We start from the raw sequence: 21,765 nt of genomic DNA, 5'->3' as shown, positions 1-21,765 counted from the left end.
AGTGGGAAGGTGCAACATCACAAGCTGAAGCTCAGAAAACTCAAATAGCACTCAGCATCATTGTCTCATCACTAGCTCAAATCCTACAATGGAACTAGAAAATGGAGTAAGAACTGTAGTGCATATGACCATGGCATTACAATAAGAGTGTAGCAACAGAAATGCTCTTTGTACAGGATATTCCACAAGCACAACCAATGCAACACTGCAGAGCAGGGGCTGGAGCTCCTGACTGCTTATTTAGTCCTAATGAACATATGGATCCCTTAGGAAAATGTGAAAGGTCAATCTGTAAATAACTCTGACATTTACAAAGTTGTAGTCTGTAAGGGGCTCATTACATTAAAAAAGGCCCTCTAAAGACGTGAGAAGCACATTCTTAGGCAGCAGAGTTAAATGAGGCCTTCACAGCACAGATCTGGCAGCCTAGACCTTTGGCAACATTTAACTCTAAAGAGACCTAAAGAAGCAGAGTAACATATCCTAAACATACATAGCATTGCTGTTAGTCAACAGTGACATTTTCTGTTCATTCTAATACACTTGAGCTTTCATAGCTAGGGGGTCTTCCAACTCCTTTCCATAAAGGCACCAACTCACTTGGAGATCTTTTTGAGGGCATGGAATGTTCCAGTCTCCACTCAATTCACTTCTGTTCTTATATGTTCAGCTGAGGTCTGAATCGATTCAGTTCTGCTATCTCATTATCTCTGTTCCTCTAATAATCGTTACGATTTCTTTGTTTCACTGTCGTCTCCATGTAAGACCAATTGTGGAGTTTAAAATCTTCAATATTTTAAACTGCAGACTGCCTGTTGAGTTTAATTTTTTGCTGAAATGAATCAGGATAAAGTGAATTTACAGGCCTTAAACTACAGGGGCAATTACCATTGCAAGCATCCTGTACAAGTAATTTATAACTTTTAATGAAGCTGTTTCAATTAGTTGCAGCCTGAGAAAGAAAAGCAATATGCTGACACATAAAAGTATCAAAGACTTTTGAGTCATCCCACATAATGACAGCCAGCCAATCAGATGTCTGTAATGTCACGTGTCAAACTCCCATGTGAATATGTAACACAAATATGGCTCGTCCTGGGGACCATAGGAGGCAACAAAAGCAAACCATCATAAGAAGTGACATCAAAGATCAAGACAAGATACTGTCTGATCTGGACGTCGGAGAACATAGCCTGCGAATAAAGCCGATGGCTAAATGAAAAAGCCACTAAGGACAATATCCACCCTTCATAATGCTAATTTTCAGCAGGCTTTTCTAAGACTATATGCATCCAAACTTTGCCTCTTTATTTCTGTCTTCTTCTATTTGGTATTTTTTATACTACGTTGCTTTTATATTTCAATATGTTGTCCTTATATTTTGAGTGACTGATGTAAATATTAGGGCACCTGCTGTAGGGGAAAATGCTACTCTCTTGCCCACAGGCTTCTCAAGGCACCTCAATATGAAGAAACAACTGTGGTAGAAGTAAAACATTATTTGTCTGGTAATTGGCAAAAGGGTGTTGAGCCTTTGTGTTTTGTGAGGACACCTGTATATGTTTGCTAGTGCCAGTGACAGCGGGTCCCTATGTAGAGTACTATGGGTGACATGCATTAGTCATCACTCTCTTATATGTACTTAAGTGAAGGGGGTCCTATGTGGAATATTGCTGGGTGATTGGCATTTGGGCATCACTCGTCTTATCATCTGGCTAGGATTCTTATGTGTGTGTTAGTCTCAAGGTGCAACAGTTGATGGACCTAATACAAATCCCACAATAATACTACAATTGTGAAAAGAGGCCAGTCACTATTTTGTATGTCACATTGCAAAAAGCAACCTACAGACTTTTGCCTTTTCACTCAGTCTCCATGTATTTTCTTCTCTTCACCCTGGAATATTACATCCAAAATGTCACCACCCTCGAAGGACCCGAATCACACCAAATTCAATTTAAATCGATGCATTGGTTATATATCTTACATCCCACAACTACACTATGGAAATGGTTACCAAAAATTACTGCCACTTTGTTCATCTAAATGGTACTTTCATTTATGCCTTTGGGTACTGTCCACATTTCTTTGGTTTGGCACTTCATCTTGGACTCCTTCCTTAAAGGATAAGTATGGTATTTTTCAAGTTTTCTTCTTCACAATCGTGGAATTAGTTTGCCAAATGAAATTGCATTCTAAAGTAAAGATTATTTTATATATCAAACAAAAAAAAAATACTAGCATTCCCTTGCATTTTATAATGGAGCTTATAGGCACCAGGGACACTTGATAAAAAAAAAAGCCTTAAAATGTGCTAAATACATCCATTAAAGTAATGTTGCCGTATTGATCCCCATCTTGAGATTACACACATATTGGAAAATAGCGAAACCACATTGTTTTAAAAAGGTAAAAAAGCCAAGAGCAAATCTGTGGTGTGAGATTCAGCCAATTTAAATCAAACTAGATCCAATTCTTATTTGTCATGTACTCATTATACATATCCTACAATGTTTGGCAAAATGCTTAGTTAATCAAGTCCAATGATTGTGCCTTTAAGAAGAATATAAAAGGGCAATAATAATACGTGGCTTAGTAAAGACTTTAAAATCATTGAAGAATTTTAAATATGTGATAACTAATAACTAACCAAATAACTTAATCCAAGTGTGTTACCAATAGGGCATAATGTAGTTGTAGTTCCTTATTCAACATGTGGATGGATTTTGTAGACAGAAGCTCGTCCTCAGTCTCTTTGAACTGGTCTTTAGGCAGTGGTAAGAAGTTGCCATTGTTGGAATGGCTGCTGTCTCCGATAACTTTCTTTGTCTATCATCACATGGTGCAGATGTCCTGGAGGTTACAGAGTGCCCACCCAGTAATGCATTAATCTGACTGCACCACTCTGTGCAGAGTCTTGCACTCCTGCTACATGCGGTTTCCAAACCAGGCAGTGATACTTCCTCTCAGAATACTTTTGATGGTAGTAACTCTAAGGGCAACCTGAAATTCCTGAGGCATCTGAGGTGGTAAAGACATTGTGGTGCCTTCGTTACAAAGGTGTCGATGTGCTTTCACCAGGTTAGGTCCTCTGTGATGTGGACATGTAGGTATCTGAAACAGTCCACCTACTCCATATGAGTGTTGCTAATTCAGAGGGGGTAGAAGTGTCTCTAATATTCTCTCCCAAAATTAACAATCATATTATTTTCCTTGCTGACATTCAGGAGTAGACTGTTGACCTGACACCAGTGACTCCCTACTTCATCCAGCGTGGCCTACTCATTGTTGTTGGCTATCAGCCCCACCTCAGACCCAACTGCAAACTTGATAACGATGTCCATCTGGATAACCTACTTCTCCAGGGGCAGGGTTGCTGGGCAGTCGACGCCTTTGCCAGTGAGCTTTGGGCACAAGGCAGGACAGGATTCCAGTCTATCAGAAGGTGAATACACATACACATACACATACACACACTATTGCAATATTACAATGCTAGTTCACCTAAGTTTAATCAAGTTGAAGTTTACTAAGTTCAACACAGATGTTTTAACATAGGCAGAATGATGGGAAATGTCCACCTGGAGACAAGTTCTAGCCATCTATCTTGTCATTCCTACCTCACGGCACATGGTTCTACATAGAGTTTGCAAGTTCTCCCAGTGCATTTATAGACTATTATCATTGTCAAGGAATTTACTCACTCAAAAATATGGTGCTCAGTTCTTTTATTCCCATATCTTTAAAAAGTCTGACTCCTTCATGCATTAAAACAAAAATTTGGATGTGAGTGTCAGTAGGCTTTGTGCCCTAGGAAACAAGTTACCTGAACTATTCTATAACACTTCAGTAATTATTTACCGCACTGATGCTGAACTGTCCAATCATTAAATAGGTCATTACAATAGCAATTGACGAGAAAAATTCATAATTATTTTCAGAATTATGGTATTTCTCTAGAGGGTTCCTCTAGAGTGCCTCTTTCTCTTGCAGGTTTAATTTTTGAGTTTGGTATTTTGCCATTTAGTCATTTTAGGTCTAGACTCTCCTAAAGAAACTGTGACAAACAGACATATATCCGTTATCGACATATCAAGGTTTTCAGTATCAGGGGACCCCAACATGTCAAGATCCATCAAAAACTGGAGATCAAAATTTGACCCCTCCCCCATAGACTATAGGTTATAGTGTGGCTGGGTGCAAAGCAAAAAATCGTTTTGGAATCATTTCATTTTTTTTTTATTTGGTCTTTGCCCCCACCAATCCCCCCAATGATAAGCCCCTTGAATCATATTGATGTCTGGTTATGAAGGATGTTGAGCTTTTTGGGGTGACCCCCTTATTGGCCCTCAAGGCCTGAAAAAAAAAAACATTTTACATCATTTCTGGACCATATTTTGTGCAGGAAATTACTCACTTATGATTAAGTATAAACCAATAGGCATCTTTAGCAAAAATGATCAGAAGGACTTCAAGTTATGGATACCACATCAACCGGCACCCAGGGGTTTACCCTCAAATGAAATACAAGTTACTGCTTTTTACGAAACTTTCAAAAAACGGGGATTGGTAATACAGGAATATGGAGGGTCGTTTGATGCTATTTTGAAGTTGATGACCACAAATATATTTTGATAGTGAATTCTTTATGGGTAGTCCTAGCCCTCTAAAAGCAAATCCCAGAAGGTTAAAAATGACAAACTTTAAACATAAACATTTGGGATATCATTTTAGTCTATCTCAAGGTTAGCGATTACAAACAGGATATTATTTTTGATCCTTTACTAGCCCTTTGTGGAGCTCTTTCAGAGGTGAAAAATGACTATGTTCTATTATAATCAAGAATACTTTTACTTTAAACATTTAAAATTAAGTACACATTTTAATATTTCAAATATTTAGCAAAACTATCTTTGTTTATTATGCACTTCTATTTCAAAAAGTAAATCATTAAATTTATTATGAACATCCCAAATTAGGGAGGCTTATGCTAATTCAGAGTATTTTTTTTTTCTTTTTATCGTGCATGCACAAACTTAGCTTGGCTCTTTCAAAAAATTTAGTGCTTTAATTAAAAATACAATGCAGTGTAATTAAGTCAGTTCAGATTTATGGTCAGGTGTACAAAGTACAATGAAACTCTTATGTGCACTTTTCACCACGCTGCTACTCGATGTGCATCACATTTCGTAGGTTGTGTAAAATAACCCTGAATGTAATTGGCTGCGAGTTTGGAGGTACGGCATTGAGTCGTCATAACTTCACCTACGACGTCTTGTGCAAGCAGGATTGCAAGCCTGACATGTACCTTTAACTTGAGAAGATAGTACCAAGGACCTAAGTAAAATGGGTGGCTTGCAGTTTACTTTTGTTGCCACAGGTATATCTCAGAAAAACAGAATGCCTGCTTTATTTAAATCAAAACCTTTGCAGTTTCGGTAGGTTTAAAAGACTTTTCTTTACAAAATCTCAGCACCCACTGGCTGCATTACAAAACGCAGGAATGGACTAGTTTTGTTTTTTTTAAATTTATAAAATGTGCTTTACTTTTAAATGCAATATCATGTGGAAAATTACTATATTCTATGATAGTGAAGAAGTAACTTTGACTTGAAAATACCAACCTTATCTATGAATTCCCTCTAATGATATGCTCATATCTTCCTGTACTTCACAGTTCCACACCATACTTTTACACAGTACAGGCCCCACTACTAGGCATTTTTACAGCCAGGTTGGCCATGGCCTCTTTCTACAAGTCCCCTGACACACTCTCGCCCCATCATTAAATCAGCATAATGAAGCAATTAAAAAATGACAGATGCCAGGGGCTGACTAAATAATGCAGGGCAAAAAAAATGCCAGTGAGCCTCAGAGACACCAATGGTGACATCAGAACATGACAAGATGCCAACAGTGGCAGAGCTTTGAAAGAAGACAGAATGCCAAGAGCAACAGTGCTCTGGTGCGTCATTCACCCATCTTGCAAATCTCTCATCTGGTGCAGTGTTTTAGGATGCTGGTGCCAATCCTGGCAGTAGAAGATGCATAGACAACATGAATCCTGGTTTAAATGCGAGTACATCACAAGAGATGTCAAATAAACTGATGGGCTTCTGCGTTTTAGTGCAGAGAGGATGCGGGTTAAAAGAAGAGTTGGGGAAACCTTTTTTTCTACCTTCTTGCTACAGTAATACAATGATAAGGAGAACAACGATATTCAGGATTGTGGAAAATATAGAGCAGGGGTGGCCAACTCCGATCACTGAGAGTCATAATGGCTGCAGGTTTTTATTCCAAACCAGTTGCTTAATCAGAAGCCAATCCTTACCAATAACAAATCTAATTTAATGTCATGGCTTCTTAGTGGTTTAACTCTACCATGTCAGTTTATTCTTAAATCACATTTTTTTTGCCTTTCTAATGATACATGTCATCATCCAAGTGAGTTGAAGCCTAAAATGGATGAGTAATTTTACATTTTTCTCTTTCTCATCACTTTTCTTCTGTGTACTTAATTTAACCAAATAGTGAATGCTAAATACACACGGGTGGAAATGGAGACAAGATAGATGGATAACTACTGGTTCCTTTGTCATTTGCATCTAATTGCTAATAAGGAGAAGTTAAAACAATGAATACATCTGTTTAAGACTAAAATAAGCAATTATGGGTTCAAAATCTTAACAAGCGACAACTAAAATGAAGCAGGAAAAGGTCACTTGAGGAATAAGTGCTTCATCTGCAATGAATGATCTGTTGTGAAGCAATTGCTTTGGAACAAAAACCTGAAGTCACTGCAGCCCTCCAGGACCAATATTGCTCAGCCCTGATTTAAAGAGTCCGAGTCTTAAATAGCAAATATATCAGATTAAGTTAATCTGTAGCAAAAACAGGTCACTAATTAGGAAAACAGAATGAACACCTGTAGCCACTGTGGCTCTCCTGGACCGGAGTTGGCCATCCCTGCTACAGACGGATAAAGCTAATGCCACACACAATGAAAATTTAGGAAATTTAGAGAGGGGGCTTTGTGAAGAGACCATCATAGAGGAGGAGCGGTTTGGTTTTAATGCCATGGAGAGAAACAACTAATGCTGTGTTTGCACTGGACAGCTCATAGAGAAATTTGAAGAAAAACAGAAAGGTTTGTATATGGTGTTTATTGATTTCAAAGCAAAGAGGTCTACAGGTGCATGAGAGAGAAATGAGAACCAGAGAATTATGTGAGGATTGTCCAGAATATGTAACAGGAAGTGAGGACTCAGGTTAAAAGTAGTGCTGGCCTAACAGACAAGATCCCAGTTCGAGTAGGTCAGCACCAGGGATCCTCTTTAAGTACTGACCTCTGGTAATGGTTGTGTTGACTCATGGGATAAAAGACCAATCCCGTTGGTGCATGTTTTTCGCTGATAACATTGTATTGTGCACCAGAAAAGTGGAAGTGGAGAGAAAGTTGGAAAAATGAATAAGGGCTTTTGAAGATCGAGGGTTGAAGATCAAAAGGAAGATGACAGAATATCTGAGGTTTGAGGATGATCAGGATTCAGATGTTAGGCTGTAAATATCTAGGATCAGTGGTAGCCTGAAATGGTCAGCCAGAAAGCACGGGACAATGTGGTTGAAGTGACTCGAAAATCGGACCGGCTCATGTCACTCAAGATCGACACGGGTGACATCACCATGCGAGTGATCTCCTGCTACGCCCCCCAGACCAACTGCTCGGAAGCAGATAAAGAAGATTTCTTGGAAAGTCTTGATGCCCACCTTCGAGCACTTGGACCCGAAGAATATATTGTCATTGGCAGCAATCTCAATGGTCACATTGGGCGAGATAGGAATGGCTATGAAATGTTTCATGGTCAGGGCGGAAACATATGACCTTGCAGTGGCCAACACTTTCTTCAAGAAGAAGCTATCACACCTCGTCACATACTCTAGCGGCGGAAGAGGAACGCAATTCGATTACTTTCTCACCCGAAGGCAACACCTGAAACTGGTAACCGATGTCAGAGTAATCCCGTGGACCAACATCTGCCCACAAACATCAAGATATACCGCCTGGCCAACACGCGACACCGTTCAACGCAGACATCAGCCAAGTGAAACATATCAAAGACGTCACTTCTCCCAGATCAGCAAAGAAGAATTTCCCCACCCGCCAATCCACAGCGCCGCCCCAGTCCCGCCGATCACGACTGCTGAGATCAAGGATGCCGTAAAGAAAATGAAGAATGGAAAAGCAACTGGCCCCGACGACATTCCCGTTGAAGCCTGGAAACTCCTCGGCCAGCAAGGAGCCGCCGCTCTCAGCACCCTATTCAATAATATCATCAGAGAAGGCAGGATACCAGCGGTCTGGACAACCGGCATCACCGTCCCCATTTGGAAACCTAAGGGCAATGTCACAGATTGTGCCAACTACCGACCAATCCGCCTCCTATGCCACACTATGAAAATATTCGAAAGGATCCTAGATGCCCGTCTGCGACGGATCGTCACGATCACCCCTAACCAGTGTGGGTTTGTTAAGGGATGTGGAACAACTGACGCCATACACGCCGCGAGACTGCTGCTGGAGAAACACCGAGAGAAAAATCAAATGGTCCACATGGCATTCCTGGACTTGGAGAAGGCATTCGATAGAGTGCCACACAAACTGGCATGTTCTGCGATCTCACGGAGTCCTGGAAGCTTACATCGACTGGTTCAAATTGCTCTACATAAACATCACCAGTATAGTCAGATGTCCCGTGGGAATCTCACCGCCCTTCGCCATCAACGTGGGAGTACACCAAGGCTCGGCCCTCTTGCCCCTTCTGTTCATCCTTTGTATGGACACAGCAACTGCCGATCTCCAAACTCCCCAACCATGGCCACTTTTATACGCCGACGACGTATTCCTGACGAACAATCTAGAAGTGAGCTGCAACAACACACGCAGCAATGGAAGACACGCCTGACCGACCATGGCATGAGACTGAACATCAAGAAGACTGAATACATGGAAGCTGGCCTCCAAACCGATGGCACTATCAGCATCGACGGAGAAGACCTAAAGAAGACCCATGAAGTCAAGTATTTGGGATCGATGAGCAGTAACGATGGGGACATCCTTCCCGATGTGCGAGCTTGGATCATCGCCGCGTGGGCGAAGTGGCGTCAAGTAATGGGCGTGCTGTGTGACAGCCGAATGCCTGACCACCTCAAGGCCAAGATTTACAAGACTGTAGTCCGCCCAGTCGCCCTGTATGGATCGGAGTGTTGGCCAGCCGGCCCTACACACGATACAAATGCGAGTGCTGAGGTGGTGCCTAGGCCTCACGTGTTGGGACCAAGTCATGAAGACGTCAGAAAGCGCCTCGGCATAGCACCAATCACGGAGAAAATGCGCGAGGCACGGCTACGGTGGTATGGACATGTCGTGCGCGCAGATGACACTCGGTAGCAAAAACGGCTATGAGGCTTGATCCTGGTGGTCAGCGCCCACGTGGCAGGCCGAAGAAGAGGTGGATGGACAGAATAAAGGAAAACATGAAGATCGTCAATGCCGCCCCAGAAGATGCCCTTGATCGTGCCAAATGGAGACGGATTTGTAGAAAAGCGGACCCTGCCAAGCGGGATAAACGCTAGGATGAAGAAGAAGAAGAAGTGGTAGCCTGAAATGAAATCCTAGATACACAGATAACCTATAGAGTGCAGTGAGGATGGAACAATCGATAAGAAGGAACCAGGAATATTGTGTTATTGAAGGCCAAGGCAAAATGGTCAAGGTTTTTAAGGTAGTCATAAGGCCAGCAATAATGTATGGAGCTGAGACATGTGCAGTAAAGGGAGTGCAGGAGAAGAAGTTAGATGTGGCAGAAATGAGAATGTTGAGATGGATGTGTGGAGTTACACAAAAGGACAGAAAAATGAATGAAACAGTTAGTGGTACAACTAAAGTGGGCAAGATAACTAAGAAAATACAGGAAAGTATGGGTGAAGTGGTATGAACACATGATGAGGAAAGACAATAAATATGTGGTCAAAAGAGTGATGGGAATGGAAGTACAGTGGAAGAGAAAGCAAGGGAGGCCAAAGCGGAGGTGGATGGATAAACTAAAAGATCTGAAGGAAAAGGGCTTGATTGGTGAGGAGGTGTAGGACCGAGCTGTATGGATAAGGTTGATCAAGCACATCAACCCCACATAGAAGTGGGAAAAGCTGAAAAAGAAGAAATACAGAGACAAAGCTGGCACTGGGCAAAACATGAATGGTATGCACACTTGAAAAAAAATGCTGATTTAAAAATAAAATGGCTCATTTAAATCATTAAGGAAATAGAATTAAGCAATTACAAAAAAGCTAATTACACTGCAGGTATTAGCTAAGAAATTGACAGAATACATGCCAATCAGTCTTGAAGGAGGCAGTGACCTTGTACGCCAAGTTGGCAGAGGAAAGGGATTAAGACAGTGTCCTAGCAGAGGAGAAGAGAGGAGAACAGTGTTTCCTGAAAAGTGGTGGCCGATATGAAAACGTTAAATGCTACATTTGAACTCTGATCTGTGCTTCTACAAGGGTCACATTCTAAGAAATACCCAGACTGGTATTCTGGGGCAGAACTTGTTAATGTCCACCTGGGCTTTAAGCAATGTGGGAACAACTAAATGCTCGCAAACCATTTAAAGGAATAATGTCAGGTAACTTTCGCACCACCAGAGTCGGTTGAGAAGGTTGTACCTATTGTATTGTTATACAAGTTCTCCCCACCCCGATATACAAAAAAAGTACATACAGATTAATAATAATAATAGAATAATTCTACTCTTCCAAACTGATAAAAGGTTGTCTGAAAAGGTATGTGCACTTCATGAAAATTGTTGACTTTTTTCAGGCAAACATTCAATTATCATACAAACAGTGTCTACAGATGAAGGTGATCTACTTGAAGAAATGACACATAAATTGACATGGTGTATTCATTCTCATATTCTAAATTAACAAAAATGCAGATATGTTAAATGCCAAAATGGAGTTCACCTCCCTCTTATTACTACAATTTCAAATCCATCAAATTAGAGTCAGGTGTTCCAGTTAAGGTCCCAATGATTAGAACCTCCTTAGAGAGAGTATGCAGGTGGACCCTGTCTTATTTAGACCACAGATATTGAGGGTCTGATGTTCTCTGTACTATTGGCGTTGGTGGCGTTATGCCAAGTTCAAAAGAGCTCTCCAAGACCCTCAGAAAGAAGGTTGTGGATACCTACGCGTCTGGCAAGGGATTTAAAAAAGTCACCAAATTATTTGAATCTGGTCATTCCACTGTAAGGAAGATTATCTATAAGAGATGTAGGTTTTAAAAATGAATGCTAATTTGTTCAGGACTGGCCGGCCCAAGAGCTGACTATTTCATACTTAAAGAAGCCTCCAAGACTGCATGAATTTAATCACAGAAACTGCAGGTAACTCTTAAAATAGTTGATGTCAATGCGAATGCATCTACAATCGCAATATGCAAATCAATATAAATAGCCCTTAAGCTCAGTGTTCTGTGAAAAGTCAATGGCAAAAGCATGAGGGAAAATAGAATTTCAGCACATACCAAGTGGAGGCAAGGAAAAATGTACTATTTGTTGGTTTAAACAGTGGTATAAACAACAAAAGGAAGTTGATCGAGTGACATAGCGTGTCGGAGAAACTCGAAAGCTCAAGTTCACAAATTCGCACAGTGCCCGAAATAAAAAAAGAAGTTGTCAGATATCAAAGTCGCCGTGAAAAGGTGAGTCATAGCCCACCGTCTGAGTGTCATATGAAAGCTTATTAGGGTACAGAAGAAAAAAAAAAGGCACACAGTGGGGGGGAAAAAAGCTTGAAATATCAACTTTAATCTCGAAATTTCCACTTTAATTACATAGTATATTTTGTCATTAAAAGTAGAACATCATAAACTTTATCTTGAAATCGTTTAATTTACTAGTTTCTCAATCCCATCGTAACTAAAGTAGCACGTTAAATGCTTTGTTTTGTATTTGATCTTCTATGTGCTTTGTGTGTGTGTGTGTGAATCACTATTGTACATGCTTCCGGGCTTTCTCTTTCTCCGACAGGACACAGAATCCATTACATTCGTGATATTACAGTTCTCTGAATAATTAAAATTCTGAGATGTATACGTGATATCATTTTCATGATGATAGGAGTTAAAGTACGTTATTAAACATGGGAATACGGTGGTGCAGTGATTGTTCATGTCTTACGCAAGATGCTTGCTGTACCGTGTGCGACCTTCGATGAAATACTTTATTGTAGCAGTACTGTCTCTTTCAAACGTACTAACCTCCAATTCCTGCCCTTACTTTTCTTTCCCCAAATACCCAATCGCCATACAATCAGCTCTGTAATAGACGTTAACCCATCTATAAGCTTAGAACGCAGATTCTTCAAACCTTTTAAGGAACATTGAAATATCTTCGTAGTACATGTTAATTATTCTATCCATCTATCCTTCCAGTGTCGTGTCAGCACCAGCAAGAATACAGTGCGAGGCAGGAACAATCTGTGAACGGAGTGCCAGTGGCTCGCTAAGCACTGCGGCACCGTGTCCTCACATGTTTAATAATTAACAATATAGATTTAAATGAAGTTAAAGTTTTATCTGTATAATATAATCAACATATTTTGCTGCATTTCATCTTAAAAATGATATCGTTATCATATGTAAATACGCGCTTTATAAAGTGGCTCAGGTTGTGCAATATTATAACTGTATCACAAGTTTGCAGTGAGGTAATTGTACTTATAAACACAAACAGTTCTACAAGGAGCACTTGGACTGATTGAGTGCGTTTAGAGTTCTTTGGATGAAACTGTTTCTGAATTGCGAGGGCCGTACAGGAAAGGCTCTGAAGTGTTTGCCGTGGTTGAGGTAGCGTGTGCTTGATGCTGTATACCGATAATTCTCTTTCTGATCTGCTGCTACTGTGATTCACACTCAGATACAGTGACATAAATACTCTGAGTGGTGCAGTGAGAGTAATATGGAAAAAGATGATCCGCTGTGGCAACTCCTAACGGGAGCAGCTGAAAGAAAAAGGTGGTGCAGTGAGAGTAACAATGCTAAAGCAGTTATGGTATTTGGAATAGTTTATCCATTCCGTGGACCATTATATTGTTACGTGTATAATTACAATCAGATGCATTAAACTATCAAACAATATGCTGTTAATTTCAGTGTATTTATAAAGCCATGTTAGGGATGTGGATCTAAAAAAGAAAGGGTAACCACACAGAAACAGTAGCACTGCTTTGACGCAGGGTGCCGTCAGTCTGCAAAACCGAGCGCAGAACTTGCGTACGACAGGGTATGAGCTACCGTGGAAATGTGCATGGCTTTACGCCAAGTTTAGGTTGTATACATCGCGATTTGAATGTGGAAATGTTCTTATGCAACATTTTTGCATACGCACCATTTATACATGAGGCCCCAGGCCTTCTGTAAAAATGTGCAGTGGACAGATGAATCAAAGATAACAGTTGTTTGGAAACAGTAACAGTAGGCATGTTTGGCAAAACCTAAAGGCTGTGAATTTCTATGCTGGAAATGTAAGGTTTTAGGAAGCTTGGCTGCCTCAGGGCATTAAGAAAACTATGAATTCTGCATCATATCAAAATGTGCTTGATGGGAATGCGAGGCCATTTTTCTAAATTTGAACCAGAAATGGACCTTTTAACATCATAATGATCTGAAGCACACTAGCAAATCTACCAAGGAATGGCTCATATAGAAGAAATGGTGGGTTATGGTCTAGCCTAGTCAAAGCCCTGTTTTGAATACCACTGAAATATTGAGGAGGTGATTAGAAAGGAGCAGGTTAAGCAAGAAAACCCACATATTTCTTACAACTGAAGAAATTTTGCATGGAGATGTCAACAATTTTGGGGAGTCAGGTGGGCTGTTACTCAAAGTGCATAAAATGTCATTTCTGCTAAAGGGGGCAACACCAGCTTATAAAAGCCAAAAGTGGACTTGCATTTTACCCAGCAGGCCAATCCATCTTTTATATTTTTGTTGAATAAATGATTGAATAGGCAAGTTTTCCTTCTGTTTTTATTCAAGTGCATCACCTTTTTGTCTGTAGGCACTGATTGCATTTGCCTGTTCAAATATGGTGTTAAAGTCAACAATTTCAGTGGAGTGTACTTACTTTTTCAGAAGACTGAATCTGGCCAATGAAATGCCTTCTTATTTTGAAGCTGTCAACACGTGCACAGCCCAGATGATGTCTATCATGTGGGTTTCCTGAAACAGATTAATTCAAGTGAAAAATACAAACAGAGAACAAGCAGGCTAGCACCTATAGTAAGGGGGAAAAAATGTAAATACTATTTTTAGTGTGCTTGAAGTTACAGTATAGTGTTACAGTGACACTGTCAACCCTAACAGCACAGGCTGATCTGGAATTCAAAATTCAGTTAAAAGTATTTGGTTAATAGGGTACAGCTACTGTCATTGTTCATTTGACATGCATAACAGATTGTCTGTGGTACACTAACTACAGTCTGTAGTTCTGATTCTAAACTGGACAAGCAATGCATGGATGACGCTTCATGGGATGGATGTCCGGTTTCTTCGGAGTTGCTCTGTATAGTCTTTGTAGTAGATATTTGCTTTAATTGCACAGTTTTTTATTTACCATGCCCTCCTTTAGAGTTGAAAATGCATCACGTAATCTTGAGGACTGATGATGTCACGGAATTGAATAAATATGGTATGGTATATTACAGTACTGTAATGCTAAAAAGCACCACATCAGGATGGAATTTAGAGAAGATGGTGTGGTTACAAGATCATATTACATCAGATGGTTAGCTTATGATGAGGTTGACAATTAAGCAGATGCCTTAGTAGTTACATTCATTATTGTTACGTGTTCATGGTACAGTGAAAATGCTTACTTAGCAGTTGGTTCCTTTCTTGATGCTGTCCATCATATTATTGCTAACTAACTAACTATTCACCTTCTCCACTGCACACCAAGCTAATCAGCTTCCACCTGTGATCAGCTGTAATCATTCTGATTGGATCTTTTATTCCTGGAACATTACAGTGCTTGAAAGTGAAACTGAAAGCAAACAATCAACTATGGGTGGCAAAAAACTGGCAAAAGATCTCATGGATAAAGTTGTGGACGGGCATAAGTCAGGAGATGGATACAAAAAAACTCAAAGGCTTTGTTAATTCCCTAGGAGCACAGGGACGTCCATAATCAAGAAGTGGAAAGTGTTTGGTACTACTAGGACCCTCCCCAGATCAGTTCATTTATCCAAACTAGATGGAGAAATGAGGAGGAAACTGGTCAGAGAGGCTACCAAGAGGCCTATGACAACTTTGAAGCAGTTACAGGAATTTTTCACAAAAAGTGATCATTGACAACATCACAAATGCTCCACAAATGTAGCTTGTAAGAAGAAGGATGCAAGAAAAAGACCACTCCTCAAGAAAGGCCACATTAAGTCTCAATTGAGTTTTGCCAAAACAAGAAGATTCTGAAGTCAAATGTAAAAAGGTGGCATGGTCAGATGATACCACCAAACAGTATATCTGGTGGAAAGGCAATACAGCTTACCATCCAAAGAACACACCAGACTTCACAAAATAGAAGGAAAAATGGATGGGGCAAAAAGCTGTCAAATGAAAACCTGCTGCCCTCTGCCAGAAAGTAGTCAATGAGAAGAAGGTTTACATTCCAACATGACTATGACCCGAAGCACACAGCAAAACTGACCACACACTGAATGAAGGAGAATAAGGTGAATGTGCTTGTGTGGATGAGTCACAGCCCAGACTTAAACTCCATTGAAAATCTGTGGTATAAGTTGGTTTGCAGTCCACCAATGGTCCAATTTGACTGAGCTTCAGTAGTTTTATAAAGACAAGGGGGCAAATATGGCACAGCCTAGATGTGCAAAGTTGGTAGAGGAGGATTCCACCAGAATCGAGGCTGTAATCAAAGCAAAAAGTGATTCCAAAGTACTGACAGAGGGGGTGATCCTGTAACCAACTCAGTGATTCGGTTTTATTTTTTTTTTCTGAACTGTTGCTATTACATTTTTCACTTGGTCATTCTAGGTTGCACGGAGTAAATACAGCTGGAGAAATATTTTTTGAGTGCATTTTCATTTCAGGGTGCAAAGCAAGTAAATATAAATATTTTGAAGGGGGCCAATTCTTTTCTGTCCACACTGTATCTATCTATTATAGAGTGCCTTATCTATCGAATGATCCACAGGAGTAAACTCTGGCTTATAGTTTCCCTATGATGGATGCATAAAGATGTGTGTATTATTTACTAATATAAATATATTTTTTACCACAGAGCATAGATGGGTCAACAAATTTGTTTGGGTTTAGAGCTATTTAGGACCAGATGCATTTAGAGGTTTCAAGGTAAGGCCCTAAATTTGCAGATAACGGCACCACAGTGTTAGATTTGAACAGACCACGCATCACAGCTCACATATGGGCTCCTATTGCACGACACTGACACTCAAAGGCAGATGGAGCTTTCATGATCAGTTTTATTCAGTCTGCAATTTAAAATAATGATGCAAAATATATTGCTTTTAGCAGCAGAAAATGAAGCATTTATGTCCTTTTAAGACATTATTATTATTCCCATCGTGGCATAAGTAAAAGCTTCACGCAGGTCCCGGACAAATAAAGTGCAGCAATGACAAATATAGATAATGAGCCACACTTCAAATAACAAAAAAAATTATAAAAATAGCACTCAAGAAAAATCAATGCATTCTCCAGAAATCATTTTGTGACTTTTAACACTGCTGTGTTACACTGGAAGCGAAACTTTCCATTTAATTTATTTAAGTATATATGGGGGGCTGGGGGGTGGATAAATAAAATAGTGTTAGAAGATCCGTAGTGACCAATTTTACATCAGGGATGCATAACACTCGACTTGCATTTCAAAATTGAGAACTAAAATATTTCTTCTGCAGACACAGATAAACTGCATGCCACACATCAGCCTGGCAGATCCCGTTCAAGAAGCTAGGGGGGTCCATTACAGTCCACAGTCCTTTCATACTTCCATTTTGAAAGATCAAGAGTGCCGCCTAGGTTGACTAAGGTGCTAGACACAGGACTGTAGGTTCAACCAAATCAACTATTGATTTTCAGTCTGCCAGCTGAAGAGTGAATCCTGATGGATATGGCAGATTTCTGAATTGCAATCAATGCTACCGGCACAGATTTACATTTTTCATGGTTCTTGTTTGAAAAAGAAACGGAAGGATGATTTAAAATAAAGCTGGCCCTCAGTATTTGAAGGTTCCCCCAACACAGATTAGAAATATTTGAAAAGCAAAAAAAAAAAAAATCCAGAAAGTTGCTAAAAGCAAAACCTCAATCTGCCACATGCTCTGCACTAAGCGGAGTCCACGCCAATGAAGTGACTGGTAGGCATACCCTGCTTCTGCCACAGAAGTTGAATAAAATGGCTAATAGGAGTAAAATGACAGCTCCTATATGGCAGCCAATTGTCGAGCCACTACACTGCTCTTCAGTTGAATAACTCTGCCCACCTGAAGCACCTTGGATCTACCGTTTAGATCAATAGACTCTGTTCTGTGGCAATCGCCGCCTGTATAAAAGGAACGTTCTTTCTTGCTCAGCTCTCCTACCTTGGCTTCTGGGCGCTACCAATCAGGAAGGTGGGAAGCAGTTTCCATCTTTGCAATAACCACTGCAGCCATTAAGCAAAAACACAAAAGATGTTTGCATATTCTGGAAAATCAGGACACTCAAATCAAAGAAGATAAAACAGTTGTTAACCAAAAAGTTACACTGAATTCAGATTTTCTCCCCTCAAAAAAAAAAAAGTGAGCCCGTTCATCATCCTGTAGACAAATGGCCACAGCTAGGGTGGACAGATATGCAGTTTTCACTTCAAATTGGGCTGTTTTTTGTGATTTTTGATTCACACAGAGTGGCAGCATAGTGAAAAGATCATAAATGAGTTTCTGTGCACTTTGAACAAATAATACATCGGAACGGAACAGAACTGATCACACTGCATTGTCCTTTAAACTTAAATCTTACAAAGCCAAGGCACCCACTTTACAGAGAGTGTCATGTGCACTCATTATAAAAAAAAAAAACCAAAAAACTCAGAAAATAAGGCAGAATGTGAGACAGAGCAGATTGTAGTGCCAAAAATCAACTATTAAACCATTTAATGCAAGAAGAGTTGCTCCTAATAATGATAATAATAATTCTTTTCATTTATTACATTTCTCACTACTTAAACCACTTCTCATAGAGAGTAGGGAGCCACTTCAACCCCCACTAATGTGCAGCATCTACCTGGATGATGTATGATAGCCATTTTTGCACCAGAATGCTCACCACACTTTAGTTGCTAGGTGAGAGGCTCTTGCAGAGTATATAGTACTAGACAAAATTTTGGAGTGAGTAAACTCACGGATACCTCCCCCCAGGCCCCTAAGTGATTTAGCTCCTTATCAGAGAGTTGATCACATTTTTAACAATGCAGCACACAGTCACCGGGTCGTTTAATGTGGCCAGCTATTTCCCACTCTTGTTTTCAGCATTGAGAGACTTGATTGTTTCATCAAGTGTGTGCATTGGTGGTTTGGCAGGTTGTTGTGGGTGTCTCCCTTGGTCATTTTGGCACATGGAGACTTAATCATTTCATTGATTTGGGTCTCTCCTTAGTCACTTCAATGTAGAGAGTCTCAGTTGTATCACCGTTTCCCACTTGGTCTTTTCGCTGTGCAGAGACTTGATCGGTACACTGAGCTGCTTGGAGGTTAAATTGATGAAAAGTACCCTTGCCATTATGGGCCCCTGGGTGCACACCCAGAATGCCCTGATGGTTGATAAATGCCTGGGTGTGTGTGTTCAGCCTATGATGAGCTGGCACTTTATTCAGAGATCGTTGTGCCTGATGCTTTCCGTGATAGGCTTCAGCTGCCCCATGACCCTGCCTTGGATAAGCAGGTTATAAGGATGGATGGATAGATGCCTATTACATCTTTCCATTTCTCTAGTTTGCAAGTGCCTGGCAAATTCAACAGAAAGGTGCACCAGTGCAGAAGAGTGGGAGATGTAATCTGAATGCAATTGTGGAATGTTCTATTAGGACAAGCAACCCAGCAGGTGCCTGGGATAACCAATCCTCTTATAAGTAAAAGAGTGAAGCCAAGGAAGAGAGAACATCCAAAAAGCGAGACCTACTGGCTAAGTGTTGGATGCTTAAAGACAGACTGAGCTTGTGCTAGTCTTATGTGAGCACTATGTCACCACAAGTTTAGGATGCTGGAACAAAGCTTAAGTTATGGAAGTCTGCAGAGATTCCAGTACTCTCCCACTTCACCACTAGGTGAGAGGACAAGTTCCCCTGACTTGTACCATGTTTATCCAGTGAGAAAATGGATAATCAAGAGCTGCCTGGGAGACCAAGTTTTTTTTAAGGGTAACTGAAGGCTCAGGTGTGCAGAAACTACAGGATTCTAGTCATGAGTACCTGAGGCAAAAGTAGGGCAGCCTTGGATGGTGGAAGAGGTTTAAGCCCACTTCCTTAAACTCAGACTCATTATAGATATGGTAGCCAAAACCTTGGAGCTGAAAGGTGTAAGGAATATTGAGGGTGAGTCTCTCTCTCTCTATACTATTTAAAATGTCCAGTTTATTGGATAAACTAATGTTCTTTAGAAAAATGGGGACAAACGTCAGAAAAACACACAGCTTTAACAGTTTAAACACATTGGGAACCAGGCACAGGCATAGGCAGTACCTTTTTTTGGACAAAATCCATAATGTTCTTGAAGTCCAGGTCATCATAGTAATTTGAGATTCCCTTCCGTATGTTTTGATTTAATATATCCATTGTCTGTAAGCAAAAAGGAAAAAAAAAAGTCACACCAGTATTCATATGTATATTTATATTATTATTCTTAATTTAGATGAATTGTTTTTCCACCTAGTTTCAACACTCTTGCCATTACTTATGCCTGATAATATTACTGCATTATTCTATCATTGCTATCATGGTGAAAAATCACTCAAGTTTTGAACACACAAACCAAGAACATGCAAGTACCTTTGATTTATTGCTTATGCACTAAGGGGTTTTGGCATTATTGGATCTAAATTACATCCCCAAAAATAAACTATTCTAGTCTACTAGAGTATTACTTGTTTGTTATAATAAAGGAGCTCCAAATGGCTGAAGTGTACAGCACATTAAATCTCTAAAAGAAAGTATTAATATGATTAAAAACCTTTGTTTACACCAATATCAACTAAATAAAATACCAAAAAATGTGGTGCTTTAGGAATTTCTCTCCAAAAAACTGGATTTTACAGTACATAACCAAGACATTTTATGTTACAGACAGTGAGACCTAATAGTTAAGCCTTTGGACTTCAAACCCTAAGGCTGTGGGTTCAAATCCCGCTACCGACACTGTGCGACCATCAGTAAGTCACTTGACCTCCCTGTGATTGGAAAATCAAAAGAAATGGAACCAATTTTGCCATAAATATTGTTAAGTCGTCTTAGATAAAGGTGTCAGCCAATTAAGTACATATAAATGTAAATGTTGCACAACCCTGGAATCGAGTTTCTTTTGTGCCTCAATCTGTCAGCTATCATTGAGCCAATCTTAGATGGTGTATCTTATGGCATTACAAAGTGATCATTTTTGGCACAAGGTGCATCCCCCATCTTTGGAAACATTTAGTCTCTTGCACCTAAATGATCTCTCAGAATAAGTATTGCAGTTATATATTTTATTTTTTAGAAAAAAATATATATACAGTATATTTACAGTGAACAATTTGTAACTATATACATATAATTAATTGCTCATCCAAACCTTTTCTTTCAATATTAAGTTTTATGCCAGTCTTTGAAACAATTTCATTTACCACTAGATACAAAGGAAGCTGACATTTTGTATACTCAATTAGTGTTTTTGTGCTGCAATTCACCCATCATATCCTGCCTTCTGTTGCAGTTGCCCAACAGATGTTCACTGCATTATTTATTAGTTTATTTTTTTGTTGCTATTGCTTTTTTCTTGTAGTTCACATTTGGAATAAACTAAACACACATATATATACATTTTCACACCAGCTTCTTCCAGTGCTGGGGTATGGGGTTGGTGGCAATGTCTTTGCTAGTAGCCCTGAGCACAGAGCTAGTCATACAGATGCAGACCCCTAAACCAGTGTTACTAGTCACTGTTGGAGTTTCAGAAGGCCATTGCTGGCTCATGAGCATAGGAGACTAATTCACAGTATGAACCTCCCCTCACATTTTCCCGATGATGCCACTTCAATTTCTCTGTCCTCCCAGCAGTGGTTTGATTTTATTTCCCTTTTGTGGTTGTGCTAAGTTCTCCTTCCCTGGGTGATTGGCATTAGTGGGAGAGCCAGGGATGAAGTGAATGCAGGTAGAAATGGGATAAAAAAAAAATACTTCAGTGCACTGTCTATCCCTTTGGTGGAGGGGTGACGGGGGGAATACTGTGAACAAGTTGCTAGCTGAAACCTTATATGCTCGTGACAGAGCAACATGAGTTACAGGATACTATGATATTCGATTGGGTTGGGGTCCTGGTGTGAAAGTTCAGGAAGCACAAGTACAGCATAACAATTACTCATCACTACACTAAGAAACACTGCTCAGGAAAATACCATAAGAACAACAAGTAGCAGAGAACCTCCAGGTATGG

General features: G+C 40.0%; 1 protein-coding gene across 1 annotated transcript in view; it reads right to left on the bottom strand.

Moving 5' to 3' along the window:
- tspan15 (tetraspanin 15) overlaps positions 1-21,765 on the bottom strand; it is a 297,343-nt gene that overhangs the window by 139,853 nt on the left and 135,725 nt on the right. Inside the window, exon 4 of the mRNA XM_039737676.1 lies at positions 19,821-19,916. Within this exon, the coding sequence (XP_039593610.1) occupies positions 19,821-19,916 (96 nt within the window). The remainder of the gene's footprint in view (positions 1-19,820; positions 19,917-21,765) is intronic.

This window comes from Polypterus senegalus, chromosome 1 (genome assembly GCF_016835505.1).
Source record: "Polypterus senegalus isolate Bchr_013 chromosome 1, ASM1683550v1, whole genome shotgun sequence".
Taxonomy (NCBI): Eukaryota; Metazoa; Chordata; class Cladistia; order Polypteriformes; family Polypteridae; genus Polypterus; species Polypterus senegalus.
Note: the sequence above shows the minus strand (reverse complement) of the source record. Positions and strands in the feature narration are given on the sequence as shown.